Genomic DNA, 23820 nt, shown 5'->3' with positions numbered 1-23820 from the left:
TCAACACGCATCGAATAGCCAGTGCATTTGTGTTTAAAAAGTATATACATTTTTATTTTTTTAGAAAATGACCGATCATTTCGCTAGATAAGATAAGAGCCCTTTAACGCAGCACTAAAACTGCATTTTGGACCTTCAACTGTTCGCTTCCATTGAAGTCCACTCACTCTTAAAAATAAAGCTTCACAAAGCCATAGAAGAACCTTTTTTTTGGTCTAAATGGTTCCATAAAGCACCTTTCTGTTTCACAAAAGGTTCTTTGTGGTGAAAGAAGGTTCTTCAAATTAAACAGGTAAGAAACAGTTGGTTCCTTTGACTGAATGGTTCTTTGTGGAACCAAAAATGGTTCTTCTATGGCATCGCTGTGAAAAACTTTCTAAAGCACCTTTATTTTTAAGAGTGAATATGGAGAAAATCTTGGAATGTTTTCCTCAAAAACCTTGATTTCTTTTTGACTGAAGAAAGAAAAACATGAAACATTTTGGATGACATGGGGAGTAAAATACCTCAGTAAAATATCAGGAAATTTTTATTCTGGAAGTGAACCAACTAATCCTTTAAGGCAAATAGCTTTAAGGGCCCCATGAAATCAAACATAAATCAAATGTTTATGGAAATTTAGTCCAAGAAACATGCCACTAAGGGGTTGGGTTAAGGTTATTCTTGAGAGTTTCACAGAACAATGGTTACTCTCCATGACTGGTTTTGATAAAATCCACTCTTCAGTAGATATTGGGCTCTTCGGGTCAGTATGTTAAATGTATTAAATACTGTAAACTTTTGGTCACATACACTCTTAAAAATAAAGGTGCTTTAAAAGGTTCTTCACAGCAATGCCATAGAAGAACCATTTTTGGTTCCACAAAGAACCATTAAGTCAAAGGTTCTTTAAAGAACCATCTCTTTCTTACCTTTTTATAATCTGAAGAACATTCTTTCGCCACAAAGAACCTTTTGTGAAACAGAAAGGTTCTTCAGATGTTAAAGGTTCTTAGACAAAAAGGTTCTTCTATGGCATCGTGAAGCACCTTTATTTTGTATATGTTGTATATGTTTTGTATATATTTGTATAATCACTTGGAGTTTTCACAGTTTAGGAAAGTGTTTTTTTTTCTTTTACAGAACAACAAGCCATGCAAGTGGGTAGCTTAACAATGTAGATTTAGATTTAACCTTATATTATATTCCGGGTCAATCTGACCTGCAACACCAACCTGTGTTCATTTCTGTTGGAAACTGCAGTGATACGTACTGCACTTATTGGTATGCATTTTGCATCCTGCGAAAAAGTTCCCACTGGTACGTTTTCGTCATGAGATCAAGTATTGTTTTTAGCGTAAAACATTTTTAGTTATTAGAAATACTGATTTAGGATGTTTTCCTTGAAATCGTGTGACTATTTCTCATTTAGGGTCATGAACATGCCTGCAAAGCTTCAACACTTTGAGGTATTGCTATCCATCATTTCTATTAAGATTCTGATCAACTTGTACATATTCCCTATAAGTGCACTTATAACGTATACCTTTATCCTGCACTTGCTGCTTATTGCACTCCTGGTTAGACCTAAACTGCATTTCGTTGCCTTGTACTTGTACATGTGTAATGACAATAAAGTTGAATCTAATCTAATCTAATCTAAACTTAACCCCTAAAAAATGTCATGGTAAAAGCAGTTGCACAGACCCAAAATAATAATTTAAAAAATATATATTTATCAGTTCACATTTATTGGAGCTAGTCCCATGCTCTACTGTTTAAGCTTGAGGAATGAGTTAGTATAATGTTAAATATTAATTGTTTTTACCTGATTTTGCGATTTTTGGTGAATTGTATCGATTCCAAATAGATCTTGGTCATGTTTGACAATCACCCCCACAATTTTATAATAGCAAAATGGGTTAAAAGAAAACATGCTGGATAAATGGAACATCTTGAGGCTGTTGAGCACAATGAGTCATAATGAGTCTAAAGTTTCAGCTTTGATACTCAAGAGACAAACATACAAAACAGCAGTTCAGATTGGACCTACATCGTGGCTGAGTGGTCTAAAATCAGGCCAGTTGTTTTGCCCTGTGGAAGCGGTCCTGTAAAATCTGACTCATCAGTTGGGATAATTCATCTCTGTGGGTCTGGCAAGAGCTGTTCATTTTCTTTTCTCAGAGAGCTTTCTAAATTCACTTCAATGATCCACTTGTAAAGAGATTAGAGGGATTTAATGAAATAGTCGTCAAATCCGTTTCCACTCGTACAGACAACGCAAGCTGATTAAATCGCCCTTTAGGATGATCAGTGAACATTATGTTTTGGTTAGCTAATTAATGGGAAATGAAACTAAAGAAAAGAGGAAAATCTGGACTTAAAATTGGGGGGTACATGCTTGGCAAACACAAGATGGAATATTTGTATTTCAAACCATATATTAGTGTCAACTGTTACCTGTAGGCCTATAATAATAAAAAAAATGTTATATAAATATAAAATTTAAAAATAATAAGGTTACACTTTATTTTAAGGTGTCCTTGTTACAGTTTAATTGTATATTTATTCAACTGAGTAATATTACTTAACTACATGTACTTACTATATGGTTAGGGTCATGTTTAAGGTTTGGCTTAGGGTTACTTGCATGTATTATGCATAATTTATTGTAATAGTAAGTACATGGAACATGTAACAAGGACACCTTAAAATAAAGTTCTACCAATAAATATGGTAAAATAACCCATAAATAATTATAAAGTAACATATACTTAATATAAAAATAATGAATAAAATACATGTCAAATTATAAAATTCAAATAATCTGTGAAAGGCTTTAAAAAATGAAAAAAATGATTTAATATAATATTTAAAATGTGACCATGGACCACAAAACCAGTCATAAATTGCACGGGTATATCTGTAGCAATAGCCAACAATATATTGTATGGGTTTATCCCAAAAAATCATTAGGATAATAAGTAAAGATCATGTTCCATGAAGATAATTTGTAAATTTCCTACTGTAAATATATCTTAATTTTGATTAGTAAATAGCATTGCTAAGAACTTCATTTGGACAACTTTAAAGGCGATTTTCTCGATATTTTGATTTTTTTTTGCACCCTTGGATTCCAGATTTTCAAATAGTTGTATCTCGGCCAAATATTGTCCTATCCTAACAAACCATACATCAATAGAAAGCTTATTTATTCAGCTTCAGATGATGTATAAATCTCAATTTCAAAAAATGGACCCTTATGACTGTTCTTGTGATCCAGGATTAAATTTTTTAAATTATTTATATAAAAAACAGACTTGATTCTACTCCCCAATGAACATTTCAGATCTCTGAATTGTACAAGGAGCCCTTGACCCTCTTTTTGTACATGAACACCTGATCATTTTTCACTGGTTTGCACAGTTCAACTCTTCATCTGGTACAATCAGCACTAAATGTCATTGTCCTATACTTTTTGAGTAACACTCAGCAAGGTGTAAAGTGTCTGATTTCAAGCTGATGCAGAAATTCAACATCTCTGCTTAGTCCTGACTGTTTAAAAGCAGTGAGGAGAAAAATCCTCATCCCCTTGCATTTTGTGCTGGTGCAATTAAGTATAGAACAACGGATGAGTCAAATGATGTCAATTCAAGCAGGTTCAGCATCAGAGAAACCAGAGAAGGGATGGCCGATACATATAACACATGTTGTTTTACACACAAAAACACATGTAATTTTGAGGACTAAATTTACCCAAGCCAAATTTGGTGCAGGACATAGCCTGCTGGCTTTAAGAGCATGATTGTAGGTTTTCCAGATGCAGTCGGAGGTTGTGGGAGTGAGTGAAGGAGTAGAACAGTAGAGTATTATCTTTAGCTAAGCATTGATTGTGCATCTGCAAACAAGAGCGCCTGGAATGCTCAGCAGGCATTTCCCATACTCCCTCCACTATGCTTTCAAAAATATGGGCTTGTTTCTTTTATCTGTGCTCCTGTACCCTCTGTTAGGGTTTCAGTTAACCCTTAAAGGTCCACTGAAGTGCTTTGAAATGTGCAGAGTTCGTTGATGATGTAATTTCTAATGACAGCCAAAGTCTAATACATTCCCCCTTTATATTTTAAGGGGTCCTATTATGCTCTTTTACAAAGTCTTTACTGTGCACTAGAACATGTTCTCATGCTTGGTGGTTAGAAAAACACATTATTTTTCACATAATTTACATTATTACAATAGCTTTCTCCCCATCCTGGCACAAATGGCTCGATTAGTTCTGGGTTTGATGAAGGCCCGCCTTCCGAAAAACGAAATGTGTTGTGATTGGTTAGCAGTCCCACTGCGCTGCGATTGGCGAACAGCTTAGACGGTGTTTCAGTCCTGCCACGCCCCTTTCCAAAGCAATAAGTTTCATGTACAACTGCGTAAGCAAGATTAAAGTGATTCTTATGTTTTATATATGGATATTTTTCTTACAAAAACAAATCGGTTTGCTAGGCTTTTATTGAAATTAGGATAGGACAATATTTGGCTGAGATATAACCATTTGAAAATCTCGAATCTGAGGGTGCAAAAAAATCTAAATACTGAGAAAATTGCCTTTAAAGTTGTCCAAATGAATATTACAAATCAAAAATTAAGTTTTGATATATTTACAGTATAAATTTACAAAATCTTTTCATGGAACATGATCTTTACTTAATATCCTAATGATTTTTGGCATAAAAGATAAATCAGTTATTTTGACCCATACAATGTGTTGTTGGCTATTGCTACAAATATACCTGTGCTACTTACGACTGGTTTTGTGGACATATTTAGTTACTTATTATTTGTTCAAAACAGTAAGCCAAAGTATAAGCAACAGCAATAGTGATACTTGACTTAGATAACATATTTGCCAAATGTCATTCCAGCTTTTCTGAAAATCTACTTTTTCCCGTAATAAGAATACCATCATCTCTATTCCAGCATCTGGAATTATCCTTAGGCCACAAGCTGACAGCTGTACATACCAGTGCACATGCAGATACAGACAACTCTATACGATGAGACTTTAGAAGGACTTCCCATGAAAGTCATATTTTTAATATAGGCAATAATTTATTTTTATTCCTCTTTTCAGATTACACATCTGATATGTTTCGTAAGTTTCAACAGATATGTTTTCCATCCAGGCCCAGCTTGATAATATGAGCAGCCTCTTCTCTTTCACACTCCACTTTTTTCTTAATTTCCTCCCTATTTTCCAGTTTCCAGAAGGGGACTGGTGTTAAAATCTCAAGACTAAAGAGGGAGGATCTAATCTGACTCAGAATGCTGTCAACCATACAGCTGTGGCCACCACAGGCATTGATTGCACTTTGATTTATTATTTTTTTCCAAGCAACCAAAAGTTCACAGTCTGGTGCACAACCAGGATTTATCATTCCACGTAATACCACACATAATAAACTATAGTTAATTTATTTGGTCAGTTGCACAGATTTGCTTAGTTCTATTATGCTTTAAAAACCCTCTTTTGAACAGAACAAGAAGGTTGGAGTTTGGCTAATTTGTTTCAGAAGTACTCATGTAGTATAATATAACAGCTGTTATAATATAACAGCTTAGCAGCTGAATAAACAGAGCTGTGAAAGTTTATCATGGCTGTGTCCTTTGATACCTAAAAATTGGAGTCAGTATGTTAAGGCAAAAAAGCAATTTCACTTAATCATTTGAATAAGTGTGAACCTTGCCATCCAAACTTTAGTCCACACCTAACATGTTCCAAACGAACACTGGTGTGATTAAACTGAAATATGATTGCAATACAGACCAAAGACATCTGAACAGCCCAAAAACAGGACACAATGTTACAAGATGATATTCTAAAAAGGACAGAATGTTCAGACATACCTGATTCTTCTTGTCATAGGAGCTAAAGTGCGAAAGTATTCATACTCCTTCATTTTTTCACATTTTGTTATGTTTCTATCTTATGTTAAATTATTGAGTTATGTTAAATTATTTTTCCCCACATCATTTTACATTCCATATTACATAATGGCAAAGCAAAAAACAGGTTTATTAACATCTTTGCAAATTTATTAAAAATAAAAAAAACTTTGCATAAGTATTCATACACTTATCAGGGACAGATTAAAATTTAGCTCAGGAGCTTTCACATTGCTTGTAGATGTTACTACACTTCGTAGAAGAAAAGCTCAACACAGCAAAATATAGAGATAGCCTTAATGAAAACCCAGTCCAGAGCATTCAGAACCTCAGACTGGACAGAAAGTTCACGTTCCAACAGGACAGTGACCCTAAGCACGCAGCAATAGTGGCTTATAGACAATTCTGTGAATGTCCTTGAGTAGTCCAGCCAAAGCCTCAAATCAAACATTTCTGGGGAAACCTGAAAATGTACGTCTGTCCCCATCCAACCTAACAGAGCTTGAGAAGTGAAGAGGTGAGGCGAAGAATGGCAGATCATTTCAAAATGTTGATGTGCAAAGCTTGTTGCATCATACCCAAAAAGACTTGAGGCTGATACTTATGCAATCTATTTATTTCAGGTTTTTTTTGTGTTTTTGTGTGTTTTTGTGTGTTTTTTTATCAATTTACAAAGTGACAATTCTGTTTTTGCTTTGTCATAATGGTTTATGGCCTGTAGATTGATATGGGAAAAAAGTAATTCAACATAAGGCTGCAACATAACAAATAAAAAAAATGAAAGGCACCGTATTTTGCCCATTATAGTTCAGTACAGGCAACAAAACCATCATCTCCTTACAGCAGATCTCTTTGCGTGTAATGGAGGAATTCCTGGCACTGTTTTGACTCCTTTACACATTTTATTAGCAGAACCACATGCTGAGTAGTACATTAACTGTGCAATCGATGCTGTTGTTTACATCCGAGTATCGCCAATATGGCTGTGCATTCAGGTAACTGACCAAATCGTGACATAAGTGGAAACCCTGTATATTTACAATTATGGTTCAGTACAGGCATCAAAACCGCCATCTGGAGGAATTCCTGGCGCTGTTTTGACTCCTTTACACATTTTATTAGCTCTTCATGACTTCATCAGCTAGTAAAAATACCACCACATATACACTCATGCAATGAATGCAATTCATAAATGTCAGGTTTTTTTCCACATTTCACATTTTCTACTCAGAATATTACATCACTCAAGTCATAAAATATTCATCTGGTTATCTCTAAAGCTCACTTGATCTTGTCTTTATATATGACATTATGATGCCCTACAGTTTCACAAGAAAGTACCTTTATACAAAAGCTATGATGACTGGCAGAGTAGAAAGCAACATAGACTCACTGAAAAATTGCTTTTACCTACATTTTTGCACATCTTCAAAAACATCTATGAGTGTTTTCACGACACGCCATCAGTCGGCCATATTGGCGTCACTGAACCTAATCAATGCCACTAAAATGAACTGAACTTGGAAATTTTGCTGATTATTGCTGAAAAATGGTCAATTATTGTCATGTCTGTGCTAATCGGTCGGACCGGGAAAAACATTTGTAGTACCATAGACTGACAAATATTATAACAAATCAAGAAGAGTGGAAAAGACTGTCTAAGGAAAGAAGGCATTTGTGGTTGGCCAGACTGAACCAGGATTTTCAAGGCAAGGATCTTGACAAGATTTGTGTTTGTTCTTATAATTTTCGGTCTGGTAGGTGAAATATTAGGCTAATATCTTAATTAATACTGCTTGTATGTATCTTTACCACCTATTAATCAAAATATTGCAGCCTTTTCTGTTTACTAAGTCCTTCTCTATATAATTTAGCACCTTCCACATATTTTTTTTCCATGGTTTAGACAGCATAAATTAGCAGAACCACATATTGAGTAGTACATTAACCGTGCAATCCATGCTTTTGTTTACATCCGATTATCACCATCCAAATTGTGACGTAAGTGCAAACCTTAAATATTGACATTTATGGTTCAGTACAGGCATCAAAACCGCCATCTCCTTATAGCAGATCTCTTTGCGTGTAATTGAGGAATTCCATGCTGTTTTGACTTCTTTACACATTTTATTATCTCTTCATGAGTTATCAGCCAGTAAAAATTCCTTCACATATACAGACGTACAATAAATGCAATTCATAACTGTCAATTTTCCCATTTCCCATTTTATACTCATGTAATATTACATCACTGAATAAAATATTCATCTGGTTATCTCTAAAGCTCACTTGATCTTCTCGTAGATCATTATATATGACATTATAATGCCTTACGATAAGGTCATTAACCTTTTGGCACTACCTGCATATCCTTGCTAAAAAACAGCTAAAACCAGCCTAGGCTGGTTGGCTGGTCTTAGCTGGTTTAAGCTGGAAGTAGCTGGTTTAAACTGGTCTCCCAGCCTGGCCAGGCTGGAATTAGCTGGTGGTTTCCCAGCCTGACCAACTAAGACCAGCCTGGCCAGGCTGGAAATGTGGCCAAAAAACCAGCCTGCTGACCAGCTATGACAAGCTAAAACCAGGCTGGTTGACCAGCTAAAACCAGCCAACCAGCCTAGGCTGGTTTTAGCTGTTTTTTTTTTTCACCAGGGATTTCATCTGCAAACAAGATATATACAACAACCAAAGTAATGAAGTGTCACGTTCATCAGTTTCAGATAAAACTGAAGCATTTTAGTGCCACTCACTGGACATTTCATTTTGAATGTGTTGCAAAGCATGCAAAAAGCAAAGTAATGTCATTTTACATTTGGGTTGGTTGTGAGGCAACAAGGCAACTGTTTTCAGCTGACCCAGCCAATGTCGTCAAAAACCTAAAACTGGAATCAGGTGCATCAAAAGACTCAATTTCAGGCAATTGATTATAAGATAAATAGAGGGTAACATGGAGGACACATCTTCATGCAACCATCAGAAAGCTTTGGTCTGCTTTAGTCTCAGCAGCTGAGGTGTGTGGTTTTCTCATGTGGCTCTTTGAGGCCTTTCATTATCTGCAAGATCATCTATGAATGCTGAACATTTCAAACCACTGTAGAGGGCAAGACATTGCAACAGAATCAGCAAATAGAGATAAAGGTACAGCTGTTTAGCCGCAATGTCAGACTTCAGACTTCAATGTCAGTTTGGAAAACCAACTACTGAGCAGAAGAACCTCATACCAGCTGTGTAGTAAGGCGATGAGAGCATTATGAGTGGGTTTTTCTGTCTTACAGTCAGCTCAGCTTGCCATGCCACAGAGCACTTGAGGAAAATACAAATAATACTCTTACAAGAAATGATTCCTCCCAAACCTATAGGAGAGAATCTTCTATAAAGAATCTCCTTACATATATAACCTCAGTTGTGAGATTAACACAGCAATGGCTATCAAATGGAGACTTACTTCTGTTTTTCAAGTATAATTTGAATTGAAGAATGGATTATGGCTTGGATTATGACAATGGTGTCAAAGTCTTATGCTGTATTTTTTTTCCTATTGCAGATGAAACTCCCAGTGCTGTTGTTGGGCCGGTCGGCTGATCTGAGACCAGGCGAGTTTGTGGTCGCTATTGGCAGTCCATTCTCTCTTCAGAACACAGTGACCACAGGGATTGTCAGCACCACCCAGAGAGGCGGCAAAGAGCTGGGTCTGCGTAACTCTGACATGGACTACATCCAGACAGATGCGATCATCAATGTAAGCCCAAACACAGTTGATCATACACTGCATACAAATGGTCTTTGTTGACTAAGTGGGTCAATGACATGATGCTCAGTTTTGTTTGTATCTATTAATAAAAAAGATACATTTCAATTAGACAATGACTTCAATATACATCTTCTGTAATGAACTTGTGTAGTGAAGAAAAAGTATGAAAAGACTGAATTAAAGCTTTATGAAGTAGCATAATTGTATTGTTTCCACTATACATGCTATTTCCATTCCTATGTTAGAACCAACCACGATTTAACCTATAAAAATTAGTTTTTAAATATAAATTAATGTATTAAGGTTGATTCAGTGATAGTAAATAATACTTTTGACTTGAATAAAAGATACAGATTTATGTAGATTATAAAATCAGAATTGTGAGACATAAACTTGCAATTCTGAGAAATAAAGTCAGAATTGCAAGATATAAACTCAGAATTCTGACTTTTTTTCTCAGAGTTGCGTGTTTATGTCTCGCAATTGTGAATTTATGAGACGTAATATTACATTACGTTATTAATATTACGAGTTTTTAAGTCAGAATTGTGAGATATAAACTAACAGTTCTGAGTACATATCAGTCTTTTCCCCCTTTAAAATTGGACTTTATAACTCAGAATTGTGACTTTTTTTCACAATTGAGAATTTATATCACTCAATTCTGCGAATAAAAGAGTTGTGAGTTTATATCTCGCAATTCTGACTTTATAATTTGCAATTGCAAGTTTGTTTCCTGCAATCCTAGGAAAACAATGTCAGAATTGTAAGTTTATCCTGCAATTTTAAGACAAAGAAGAATTTCAAGTTTTTATATCGCAATTCTGACTTTATCTTTCACGGTTGTGAGTTTATATCGCACAATTCTGAGAAAAACAGTCAAAATTGTGAGTTTATATCTCGCAATTCTAAGAAAAAAAGTCAGAACTGAGTTTTTATCACACAGTTCTAACTTTATTTATCGCAATCATGAGTTAGTCAAAATTTTGAGAAAAAAGTCAGAATTGTGAGTTTTAAACGCAATTCTGAGAAAAGTCAAAATTGAGTTTGTTACACAATTCTAACTTTATAATTTATTTCACGCAATTCTGAGAAAGAGGTCTGAACTGTGAGTTTGTATCTCACAATTCTGATTTTATAATTTGCAATTGTGAGTTTTTCTCTTGCAATCCTAGGAAAAAAGTCAGAATTTCAAGATTTTATATCGCAATTCTGACTTTATTTTTCACAATTGTTTATATCAGATAATCCTAAGAAAAACAGTCAGAATTGTGAGTTTATATCTCACAATTCTGTGAAAAAGTCAATTTATTTGCAATTGTACATTTATTTCACGAAATTTTGAGAAAAAAATAAGAGTTGAGTTTATATTTCACAGTCCTGACTTTATTTCTCACAATCATGGGTTTGAGAGAATTGTGAATTTTTATCGAAATTTATTTGAGATTTGAGTATATATTATGCAATTCTAACTTTATAACTTGCAATTGTAAGTTTATTTCATGCAATACTGAGAAAAAAAAGTCAGAATTGTGAGTTTATATTACACAGTTCCAACTTTATAATTCGCAATTGTACGTTTATTTCACGCAATTCAGAAAAAAATCTGAATTGTGAGTTTATATCTCACAATTCTGAGAAAAAAAATCTGAATTGAGTTTATATTTTACAATTCTGACTTTCTTACAATTGTAAGTTTATATCACACAATTCTGGAAAAAAAAAAAGTAAAAATTGTAAGTTAACTGAAGTCAGAATTCAGTTAATATTTCACAATTCTGACTTTATAACCACAATAACCGCGACTGCAAGTTTATATCACCGATTTCTGAGAAAAAAAGTCCGAATTGCATGTTATCTCGCAATTCTTACTTTATTTCTCGCCATTGTAAGTTTATATGACGCAACTCTGAGGAAAACGTCAGAATAGTGAGTTTGTATCTTGCAATTCTGAAAAAAAAAATTGTTTGTATAAAAAGGCATAATTTTGAGATAAAAAGTCCTTAAAAAGACCTTTTTTTTTATTTGTGGTGGAAATGGGCGTCCATAATAAAGAGCTCTTCATTATTAAGAGAAGAAAATGAATCACACATTTTTCATAAACCCAAACTCTCTCTGTGTTTCAGTATGGTAATTCAGGAGGGCCCCTGGTGAACCTGGTAAGATTTAGCTTTTTGTTACTATGTCCTCCTCATATGTAAATAATGAAACAGCTTGAGTCATATGTTTTTGTAAATTAACAGGAGTCACAGAATGCAGCCAGAGCTGATAATGTTTATAGTACGTCTTTATAAGCCTAGAAACATATGTTGGCAGAAAAGCTCAGTGTTGAGTCAGCCGTGACCGTAAACACGTGTGCATGCATAATGATCAATGGCAGAAACATCCCGTTGTGACAGGAAGACATCTGTGCATGCAGATGTGTGGTGTGTTTTTGTGGATTCACAGTTAAACTTGTGTTTTCACTCCTGTGTCTGTTGCTGTAGGATGGTGAGGTGATAGGAATCAACACACTGAAGGTGACAGCAGGAATATCCTTCGCCATTCCTTCTGACAAGATCCGACAATTCCTGGCTGAGTCTCATGACAGACAGGCTAAAGGTCAGGAGCAAAACGACAGATTAAATGTGCTAAATCTGAAACATTTACTGTATATAAGCAACATTACCAATCAAACTTTTGGAATTGAATTGATTCTGTTAAATAAAAAATAAGATATTTTGAAGAATGTTGGTAACCAAACAGTTGTAGTTGTGTTTTTTCCATACAATAACTAACTTATATTTGTTTTCAGGAAAAACAGCCACAAAAAAGAAGTATATCGGTGTACGAATGATGACATTAACCCCAATGTGAGTCAAAAATGTAGTGCATATATAGCGCTTTCAAATTGTATTATCCAATATACACAGAGGCTGAATACCAAAAAACATGACATGTATGTCTGTGCTATGAATCATTCATAGACTTGCTAAAGAGCTGAAGGAGAAACAGAATGATTTCCCAGATGTCACCTCTGGAGCATACGTCATTGAAGTTATCCCGAAAACACCAGCTGAAGTGTAAGTAGTCAATCACATATAGCCATTAGTCTTTCACAATAAATCGAGTATATTCAACAAGAAAAAATTGAGTTATGATACATAGAAGAATGAAAGTAGGTGGTTGCAGGGACTAGATCTGTAACATCACCTGAGAGATTTCAAATTTTGGGGGATGACATTTTGTGCCCTTAAACCAGATTATGCTCTGTTTGAATACATACTGGTTTAAATTAACAGTTTTGCGCTTTTTAAAATGGTCATATTCCTGCTGAGGCAGTAGTGCTTTCTCTTTTTTTATTTCCCTTAGACAGAAGTTTAAAGTTTTTGTTACTAAAATTAACTTTTGAGATTTCATTGTGTGTGGGCGATCGTTGACTCACAAGTAGTCCACACAATTTTAGCTTTTATGAGATGAATAGTACATAAGTGGCCACTTCCTGTCATTGTGGGTAGCCAATTTAGTACTGTATATGAGTACATTTTGTGGCTAGAATCTAGAGAAAATTACTGTCAGTAAGAGCATAATGAGTTAAATGTAACTATTTCAAATTCAACTAGAGCCGACTCTCGTATACAACTACTTCAAACTGTGCTGAAATGGCTCATTCTTAGAAAATTGCGCAAGTATGAACATTTCTGAAACCATATCTTGGGCATTACCCATATGAAATGGTCATGGTTTTGGTTTTTCAAAAACCAAAAAGTTTTTTTGCAGATGATTGCATAGAAAAAGCATTATGAGCTTCAAAATAAATAAAATCAATAAAGAAACTGATGTCGGAAATATCAAATCCATTTTTAGATTAAAAAAAATGTACAAATTTTGAAACATAGCAGGGTTGAACAGAAAGTGCAAGGGTAAAAAATTCTGAATTAATAAATCAGAATTGAGTTTATATTTTGCAATTCTGACTTTATTTCTCACTATGTAAGTTTATATAACACAATTCTGGAAAAAAAAGTCAGAATTGTCAGTTTATTTTGCAATTCTGAGAGAAAGTCAGAATTCAGTTAATATTTCACAATTCTGACTTTGTAACCACAATAATCGCAATTGCGAGTTTATATCACAGAATTCTGAGAAAAAAAAGTCAGAAATGTAAGTTTGTATCATGCATTTCCAAAAAAAAGTCATAATTTTGAGATAAAAAGTCTTTTAAAATACCTTCTCTTTTTTTAAAGTTTTTGCAGATGATTGCATCGAAGAAGCATTATGAGTTTTAAAAATAAATAAAATCAATAAAGAAACTGATGTCAGAAATATCAAACCATTTTTACATTAAAAAATTTAAAAATTTCTGTTGAACAGAAAGTGCAGGGGTAAAAATTCAGAATGCTAAAAGAATGAAGTATTTTAGAAATTATTTTTTAAATATTTTTGTTTTAATGTTTTATAATTATACAGTTGAAGTCAAAAGTTTACATACTCCTTGCAGAATCCGCCAAATGTTAATTATTTGACCAAAATAAGAGGGATCATACAAAATGCATGTTTTTTTTTCAAACACTCACTGATGCTTCAGAAGGAAACATGAGGCATTAAGATTTGAAGATCAGGGTAAATGTAACTTATTTTGTCTTCGAGGAAGCATGTAAGTATCTTCTGTGGCTTCTAAAGGGCAGTACTGAATAAAAAAATATGATACTTAGGCAAAATAAAAAAAATGTACACATCTTCATTCCGTTCAAAAGTTTACACCCCTGGCTGTCAATGCATTGTGTTTCCTTCTGAAGCTTCAGTGAGTGTTTGAACCTTCTGTAATAGTTGCATATGAGTCCCTCAGTTGTCCTCAGTGTCAAAAGATGGATCTCAAAATCAGTTTCAAATTACTTGTGCCTCAGAGCGAGCAGATGAAACAATAAATGTGATCATTGCTATCAGACGTGGATGCCTGCTGTAAAGCAGTTCCTGGAGGCAATTATACATTTTATGCTCAGGCATTTCAGAATAACCATAAAAACATTTTAGATGCTGTGGAACGAGATCGGTCCACTGGTTATTCAGGTTTTGCTGTCCCATATCACAAAGTCAAGTGATTTTTTTTAAAGTGTACAAAGGAATTTATTCAGCAAATACATTTCCATCTCCCATTATTCGCAAGTCAGAAACCACCTCAAGTGAGCATACTTTTTTGTGTGTGCAAATTTAGGGATTTTTATTCGAAAAGTGGCATTTTCATCACTTGTTTCTGTTGTGATACTTCGAAATGCGCATAAAAACAGGGTGTTGGAAAGGGTTCAAATACACAAAAATTTTTGGGACCTGAAAGATTTTTCTGAAGAACAGCAGGCAGTTTAACTGTTCAAGACAAACAAGGGACTCATGAACAACTATCACTAAATCACTGTGGTAACAACACAGTATTACGAATCAAGTGTATGTGAACTTTTGAACTGCGGTCATTTTCATAAATTCAACTATTAGTTTTTCTTGTGGACAATATGTCAACGTCTTTTATGTGAAATATCTTATTCAGGTCAGTACTAAAAAAAAAAAATAACATGCATTTTGTATGATCCCTCTTATTTTGCTCAAATAATTTTGATTTTGCAGATTCTGTAGGGTGTATGTAAACTTTTGACTTTAACTGGACATAAAACCACATCAGTAGTAAGCACTATTTCCTGAGAATGAGCTTAAAATATTCTGAAACAAAGTAATTTGTTTCTTACTGAACAATCAAGCTTAAAGGTGTAGTTCGCTTTCAGAACAAAAATTAACAGATAATGTACTCACCCCCTTGTCATCCAAGATGTTCATGTCTTTCTTTCTTCAGTCGTAAAGAATGATGTTTTTAATGACATCAGCTTCTAACAATACCCAATACTGTTTTATAATGAGAATAAAATAAAAGCACAGTTCTAACTTAAAATTCGGTCAGTTTTAACTTCTTCCTGTTTTCTTTGCTAGTGGCGGTCTCAAGGAGAGCGACGTCATAATCACCATTAACGGTCAGAGGATCACGTCAGCCAGTGACGTCAGCACAGCCATCAAGAAAGACGAGAGTCTGAGAACAGTGGTACGACGCGGCAATGAAGACGTCATCCTCACAATCATTCCTGAGGAGATTGACCCTTGACCTCCCTCATGCTCACCCGTGAGCTGGTTCTCAGACTTTGACTGAGTGTGTGTCTGGAGCCACACTCATTCTAGAAATCATAGTGAACACTTTCCAGTCCGACCATCATCCAACCAGAACACTGTTCTCTGTCCTTTCTCATTTTTTTTCCTCCATATCTCACAAGCTATTTTCGGTTTATTCAATAATATACCATGTTAGAATGAGCCCTTTGTAAATAAATGAGAATTTAGTGCTGGCTAGTTCATTAACACTCCAAAATGTATATATGTTCCAAAACCTAGTGAGCTTTTGATTTTGTGATGAGCAGAAGGATTCCACTCAAGATGGCGGATAAACCCTTACAAAAATCAACCATGGTTTTATTATTAGTAAAAGTGTGTTTTTTTTAGCAATTGGATCACCATTTGTATAACTACCATGGTTAAACTATGGTTAGCATAGCAAAACCATGGTTAATTTGTGGTATTACTGTGGTTTAACTATAGTAACCATGTGTTTTGGTTTTATTTGTAGTAAAACCATAGCTAATTTTAACACTCTATAAAAATGTACTGGAGTTGTATATGTTCTATTTGGGTATTATTTGAGTATTATGCTGTTAGCTTAGCAAAATGCTAACGGCTAACTACTGAAATCACTTGTAAGTCTCCAGTGAGAGAAACTACATTCAGATTTGCTCCCTATGTGTGTATTAAATCAGTTACAGATGGCGAAAGTTCACTAGGTTTTAAAACAGACCTTATATTTCATCAGCAAGGCATTGTGAATTTTGTTGTCTGTATTCAGCTTTCTTCCATTTTTTTTATATTTACACTCAGATCTCAGACTTGACATTATTTGTGGGCCATTAGAGGATGAATATTATCTTGGAATACCTTCTCGTCCTTAAATGTTTGTGTGTCTGTGTTTGTCAGACGGCAATTTCGAACGAAATTAAAGAAGGTTAACGTTTTTAAACCGTTTCAGTGTCATACTGTTTGACTTCACTAATGCATTTTTCAGGCAGATTAGAGTGATGCAATACGAATGCACTAGCAAGAAACAATCTAGCTGGGAATATCGAGAAAGTGAGTGCCCAGAATTGCTCTATTAACCATTCTTGATAGTTTATTAGAGGTTTTAATAGAGGTCCTGCGGTGCAGATCTGGTCTCTTGAGGACTGATCCATTCTTTGCCAATTTGTCATCCTAGTACCAAAATGAATTTTAATACTCTGTCATGAATGGATGTCATGCTTGATTTCATTTTAAGATCACATTTTTTTCTTCATAGCATTAATGATTCATAATGTTTCATCGCTTACGTATCAGACCCATTCTTCGTCAATGTCTGACTCATCTCACAAGCCTGAAACGGCATGGACAGCAAGGGACGCATAAATGTCTCAGTGAATTTGATTATTATTGCTCTTTTAGAGTTATTATCCAAAACCATGCCAAATTGCTGAGCTCACAGCTGGAGTTTTACAAATACATATGGGTCCCATCTTTACAAATTACTTCAGAATTTACTTATCATGGTTTTAACAATATCTGTTCCTGGGTCAATTAACCAATCAGATTGTGCAGTTAGGGTTACACTATTAGAAAAAGGTACAAAAGCTGTCACTGGGGTGGTACCTTTTCAAAAGGTATTAATATGCATCATTAAGGCACTAATATGTGACCCAGGGCCACAAAACTAGTCACAAATTTGTAGCAATAGCCAATACATAGTATGGGTCAAAATTATACATTTTTCTTTTATGCCAAAAATCATTAGGATATTAAGTAAAAATCATGTTCCATGAAGATATTTAGCAAATTTCTTACCCTAAATATATATATGATATATATATCAAAACTTAATTTTTAATTTGAAATTTAGATTTTTTTTCTGTTTCATACATGTTATTTCCACTGTTAAATGGTAATTTTAAAGTTTCAAAAAAATGATTTGGTTTTTGTTTTTTAGTTCTGGAAAGTTTTTTTCGATCATGGCTCTTTATGACATACTGAAGGGTGGAACTCCTTGTATGGGCATTTGTTTGCGCACATATCGACCAGAGGGAGAGCAATATGATGCCAATCAACGCGCTTAATTTGGCTGCACTGCTGCTCGGGAAGAATGTTTTTGAAGAAGTGTGGTTTTGGTTGTAAGGCAAAGATAACGTTTTATAACGACGAACGTTTTATAAACAAGGCTTAGTTCGATGCTGGATTTCACATCGTTTGATACTGAAAGATGAAGTGGTCCCAGCTATAAAAGATACAAGTTATGATTTAGAACTGCAGATGGTAAGAGAAACGGCATCAAAGTTCTCGTCAATCTTTAGCTCCGCCCACGGCGCGTCTCCATGAGCTCGGCTGTTTTCGGAGAGAATTGTAAAGCTGTATCTTTCTTTTGTAAATATGATAAAACTAAAGACTTTTTAAAGATATGAAGGATGCAGTACTACTCTACAGGTACTCAAGATTAGCATAAGATTGGTTGTGTGTTATGCCTCCTTTAAGCTTGACGTCGACTAGTCGCTTGCATATAGAGGGCACAACAGAATAAGAAATCTTTGAAGTCCACATTATGCTCCGTTTCCAAACAGTTCAAATGACAAATAAATGCATACTCCAAAAGCGCTCCACACAAGACGTTTGATTACACCATCTGAATGCTTGAAGTTGAATGGAAGAATGCACGTTTTACACAGTTTATTGTACAGGTAAGTTAATCGCAGTTCTAATCGGTGCTGCATTGTACCACCCAGATATTTAAAGGTTAGGACAGAACATTCTTAAAATAATGTTTATAGGATGTTCTAATAACGTTATTAATGGTTGATTTACATTCTGGTAACGTTAAGAGAAAACATTTTTGTAACAACATTCTCAGAACGTTATTTTGATGTTACTTGTACACGATTGAGGTTCCCCTAATGGTAAGAGAAAACATTCTTAGAACAGCCCTGTTGAAAAAAACAGCATATGCTGGATAGGTATGTTTTGGTGCTTGGATGCTGGTTTTAGCTGGTTTATGCTGGTCATGGACCAGCATAAACCAGCTAAAACCAGCATCCAAGCACCAAAACATACCTAACCAGCATATGCTGGTTTTTTCAACAGGGAGTCTCGGATTGTTCTTTTGATGTTATTTGTACACAATTGAGGTTCTTGTAATGTTAAAAGAAAACGGTCTTAGAACAACATTCTTGGAACATTTTTTTGATGTTATTTTTAACAGAACATCCTTGTGATGCAATTTGTACTTGATTGTTCTCGTCATGTTAAAAGAAAACTTTCTTACAGCATATGTATTTAAATGAGTCATCGGATGCAAAACTCACTTTTACATGTTGTTTGAACATTAATGTGTGTTGGCAATGTGTGTACACTGTAAACAAAATCTGTAGAAATTACAGTATTACTGGCAGCTGGTTGCCAGTAACTTACTGTCGATTTAAATTTATGCTATTTATTACTGGCAACAGTTTGTTCAAAGTTAATTGAACATTAACATTAACAAGTCTTTATCTTTACAGAATAAAACTAAAATAACAGCCTTATGCAAAGCATTCTGGGAACCAAAATCTGAAGGAAAAAAACAGAAAAAGGTTGATGAAGGTTTCTGGTTCCCAGAATGCTTTGCAGTAGGTTGTTATTTTATAGTTTTATTCTGTAAAGACAAAGACTTGTTAATGTTTAATGTATATTTAACTTTGAACAAACTGTTGCCAGTAAATAACATAAATTAAAAATCTACAGTAAGTTACTGGCAACCAGCTGCAGAACTAGAGCAAATTTTTTACAGTGTACACAACCCCCTACAATGATAAAAATCCACCCAGTTTTTAATCTTTTAAAAGTAATATCCCATATTTAAAATCAGGTCATTCTCGGCATCTTTTCGGTGTGACGACACACAACAGAGGCCGCTCCCACGATAACTGATTGACATGAGCGCCTTATCTTAGACCCGCCCTCACCGAGCTGAAACAGTCCGACTCCCATCGCCATTGTGTCGACTCAGGTGCAGGGGAAGACAAGAATGTCTCTGATTGAACATATGAGGTGTTCTGTTGTTGAAAGTAATAATGAACATAGCAGTCGTCATTTACTCCCGACATCTGAGCCGCTGAAGACGCAGAGGATTACCCTTACTTTTGTTTTTGAAAGAAAAGTGCCGATCCCGATTTACATAAGCGTCTATGTTTGTGCGAATCATTCGTGATGCAGGTTCACCCACAGCAGAAGTGAGTATAAGGTTTTTTATGCATCTTTGGAAATGGCCTATCAAAATAATGTGCTTGTTAGCAAGTTTCGCTGCGAAATGCGGCTAAAGTAAGAATTACGGCTCATCATCCCACGGCAGAGAGGGGCGGGGCGAGCAGAGCTCATTAGCATTTAAATGAACATGCAACAGAATAGCTCGCTCTAAAAAGGGCTGATTCTGACAAGGTAAAAAGAGTGTTTTTTTATACTACTATTAAAAAATTCAATCAAAGTATGTTATAGACTTCTGATTAAGCCCCTAAAGAATCATATCAACTTGTGGAAAATGGGCACCCAATGATCCCTTTAAGAAAAATTCTCATAATGTTGATTGTTTTTAAAAATATAAGGTTCTCATAACGTTATGACAATGGTAGATTGGGATGTTCCTGTAACATTCACATAACAGAGAAAAAATGTTCCTCAAACTTTAAAGAAGTTTAGAACATTTAACATTAAAAAAAATAAAGTTTTCATAACAGGTATAAAAGATCAAAGGGAATGTTTGTCCTACATTTGTATAATCAGTAAAAAATGTTCTCATAACATGAAATATGGATGTTGAACATTCAAATATAAGGTTCTCGTAACGTTATGACAATGGTAGATTGAGATGTTACTGTAAAATTCTCATATCAAAGAACGTTGTAATAACATTGTAATAACAGGTATAAAAGATTAATGTCCAACATTTGTATAATCTATAAAAACATTCTCATAACATAAAATATGGGACAACAGAGATTAGATTAGAAAGTTCCTCAAACATTAAAAAAAAACTGGACAGTTTGAACGTGAAAACGTTCAGAAATAACTTAATGGGAATGTTAGCAAAACGTTCTTGGAACAAATTTTTATTAGCTGGGCAAAGACTTTTCTCTGTTACTTTATCTGTATCTGATTTAGAATGAGCAGAAATCTTCACATAACAGTCAATTTAAAAAAAAAAATCTGAAGGACTTCAATCCCAAGTTAGTACTAGAAATAAGTTGAATAATATACTTTTAATTTGACTTAATTTGAAATACAATTCAATTTGATTTTATTGGTTTATTTATTTCTGGTCTTTTTCATAAACCTGTGATACAGGTTTTATCCAACTGAGCTTGTATTACCTACTTCTGTATATGAAATACATTTTAGCATTTGAAGGTTTAAACAAAAAAAACAAATTTTTAAATTGAGTAAATAAATTAACCCACACAACAATTAGACAGAAAAAAATTGTTGACCAGAAATGTCCCACTTAGCCATGCTATACCTCAAACTCAAGATTATGATGGTACTTCCTTCATCATATATCTGTAAAACACATCAAACCTCGAAAAAACAACAAAAGTTTCTTCCATTATGATATACAGAAAACTATATAACATTTTCAGGATCTGTTGGGATGTGCTGCCCTCATTTGTTGGTTTATTGGAGGCACAATGTGATGTCTACAAGCAGGAGCATTATACACTCCAGGCATTATGTAAAAAGGCACAAAAGTCTTTCTAAATATGTTTCTAAAACAAATTGTTCTCAGTATGTCTTTTGGCAGACAAATTGCACAAGTAGAGTCTTATCCACTGCCTTCAGTTCAATAGGTAAAACAGGGGATGTTTTTCTTTTTCGTTTTGCACGATGACTTCAGGCTCTGGACTGGAGTAACAGGGCGGGTTTGCAGTCATTTCCTTTTTAACTTATTAGTTTCAGTTGATCTTGGAGAACATCGACTGAATCTTGGGTCGACCTCAGGTCAGACATGAAATAAAACCTCAAATCTGAGATGAAGACAGAATTAGGCCATATATTTAAAACTCCAAGTCATATTTTACTGGCACTCTGAAGTATAATTATTGTTACGTGCATTTGTCTGTGGGGAATAATACTGTCAAATGTTTGACTGTTAAATAACCTGGAATTATTACATCAACATCCTCAGAACGCCCATTTTAAATATTACAACCTCTCCTGAGTCCCTTGTTTGTCCGGAACAGTTAAACTGCCTGCTGTTCTTCATAAAAATTCTTCATGTCTCACAAATTCTTTGGTTTTCCAGCATTTTTGTGTATTTGAACCTTTTTCAACAATGACTGTATGATTTTGAGATTTTCACATCGAGGACAACTGAGGGATATGCAACTATTGCAGAAGTTTCAAATGCTCCAGAAGGAAAACCCATGCATTAAGAGCCGGGGAGTGAAAACTTCTGAACAGAAGGAAGAAGTGTACATTTTTCTTATTTTGCCTAAATATCATATTTATAATTTAGTACTGCCCTTTAGAAGCTACAGAAGAAGTTACATGTTTCCCAGAGGACAAAATAAGTTACATTTACTCTAATCTTTAAAGTCAAAACGTTTTCACCCCCCAGCTCTTAATGTGTGCTTTTTTTTTATTTTTTTATTTTATTTTTTTTTCTCTGGAGCATCAGTGAGCATTTGACCCATCTGTAATAGTTGCATATGAGTCCCTCAGTTGACCTCAGTGTGAAAAGATGGATCTCAAAATCATACAGTCATTGTTGGAAAGGGTTCAAATACACAAAAAAATCTGTGTGTGTGTTATTGATTTATTTTTGCTCTGCATTATTCAGCACGTTTTTAGATTAATAGCAGGTTATCAACAACCATTAATGTGAAAAGTGGGAGTTGGTTAGCTGCACCCTAACTAGGGATGATATATTTTAGATTAGAGCTAGGATTTTAGTACTTGTGGTTCTATCTTCCTTAAGTCAGTGGGTTTTTGGTTAAATGCCTAAATTAAGACTTGTGATTAACACAAACTCAATATATTTTCATTTGTTTTCATTACTTGTCTAAAAAACTAGCTACTAACAAGTGGCTAAATGGGACTAGAGAGGTTGTTAGGGATGTCAAACAGGAAAGCTTATTTACTCTCTTCTCCACTTACACAGCCTCATGATTAATCATTTACAGTAAGTTTAATGATGGGTTTAGAAAATTATTAGGGTTAAGCTGACTTTAAGGCTGTTTACTTGTGCTCAGTCCATGAGCACTTGCACGAAGTGTGGCAGCAACACGGCTTTGTTGATTCAGTTGGGCCGGTTTGACTCTGGTCCATAGGGATATTGGCGTGGGTGTCTGGACAAAAACAGCCGCTGTTCATCATCGGTACCACCTCCACTGCTGACCCACTTCTCTGTGGTTACAAAACCCCTTCTGAAGTGGACGTCTCCCTCGGTCAAAAGAAAACAACAGCTTACTGTTTGAACAAATCTACTCATTGAACATCACTGTGGTGTAGACAGGAGACACCCATGTCATTCTGGATTGTCTCACATGACAAGGTCCGAATGCCAACATGGTCAGGGTGGAAAGTTACTCAATAGGATCAAAACGTAATTTTGTTATTGATTCTTGCCGAGTTTCCTTTAGTGTGGAGTTTGTTCATTCAGCTGTGTTTTCTTTGCTGTTTCTGAGTGAGGCAACTGTCCTTCATGGTTGACGGGCGACTGCCAAGAATAGCACAAGTTCATGTTCATAGCATGAGAGGGCTGTAGAAAAGGTAGACTTGGTTTTCCGCAATGCAAGCCTTGAGACAACTGAAAGTTTATGAACTACTGAGAAAAGACATGGTGAATGAGAGATGCCAAAAGAACCATTTGAGGGCAAGTGGAGGTTTATAGACCTGTCAGAGTTTTGACGATTATATGACTTTCCATGTAAGGAAAGTTCTGGGTTGAAAGGTTCATGTGCCAATTACAGAATACGTACATACGTACGTACATACGTACCTACCTACATACATACATATTGTACGTTTGCCCACTATCAAAGAAATTA

General features: G+C 34.9%; 1 protein-coding gene across 1 annotated transcript in view; it reads left to right on the top strand.

The window, feature by feature from the left end:
* htra1b (HtrA serine peptidase 1b) overlaps positions 1-16745 on the top strand; it is a 40056-nt gene extending 23311 nt beyond the window's left edge. The window contains exons 4-9 of the mRNA XM_073828995.1: positions 9455-9649; positions 11788-11820; positions 12148-12262; positions 12456-12513; positions 12628-12723; positions 15617-16745. Of these exons, the coding sequence (XP_073685096.1) occupies positions 9455-9649; positions 11788-11820; positions 12148-12262; positions 12456-12513; positions 12628-12723; positions 15617-15785 (666 nt within the window). The 3' untranslated portion in view covers positions 15786-16745. The remainder of the gene's footprint in view (positions 1-9454; positions 9650-11787; positions 11821-12147; positions 12263-12455; positions 12514-12627; positions 12724-15616) is intronic.
* The last annotated feature ends 7075 nt before the right edge of the window (positions 16746-23820 follow it).

The sequence above is a fragment of the Garra rufa genome, chromosome 22 (genome assembly GCF_049309525.1).
Source record: "Garra rufa chromosome 22, GarRuf1.0, whole genome shotgun sequence".
NCBI lineage: Eukaryota > Metazoa > Chordata > Actinopteri > Cypriniformes > Cyprinidae > Garra > Garra rufa.
Note: the sequence above shows the minus strand (reverse complement) of the source record. Positions and strands in the feature narration are given on the sequence as shown.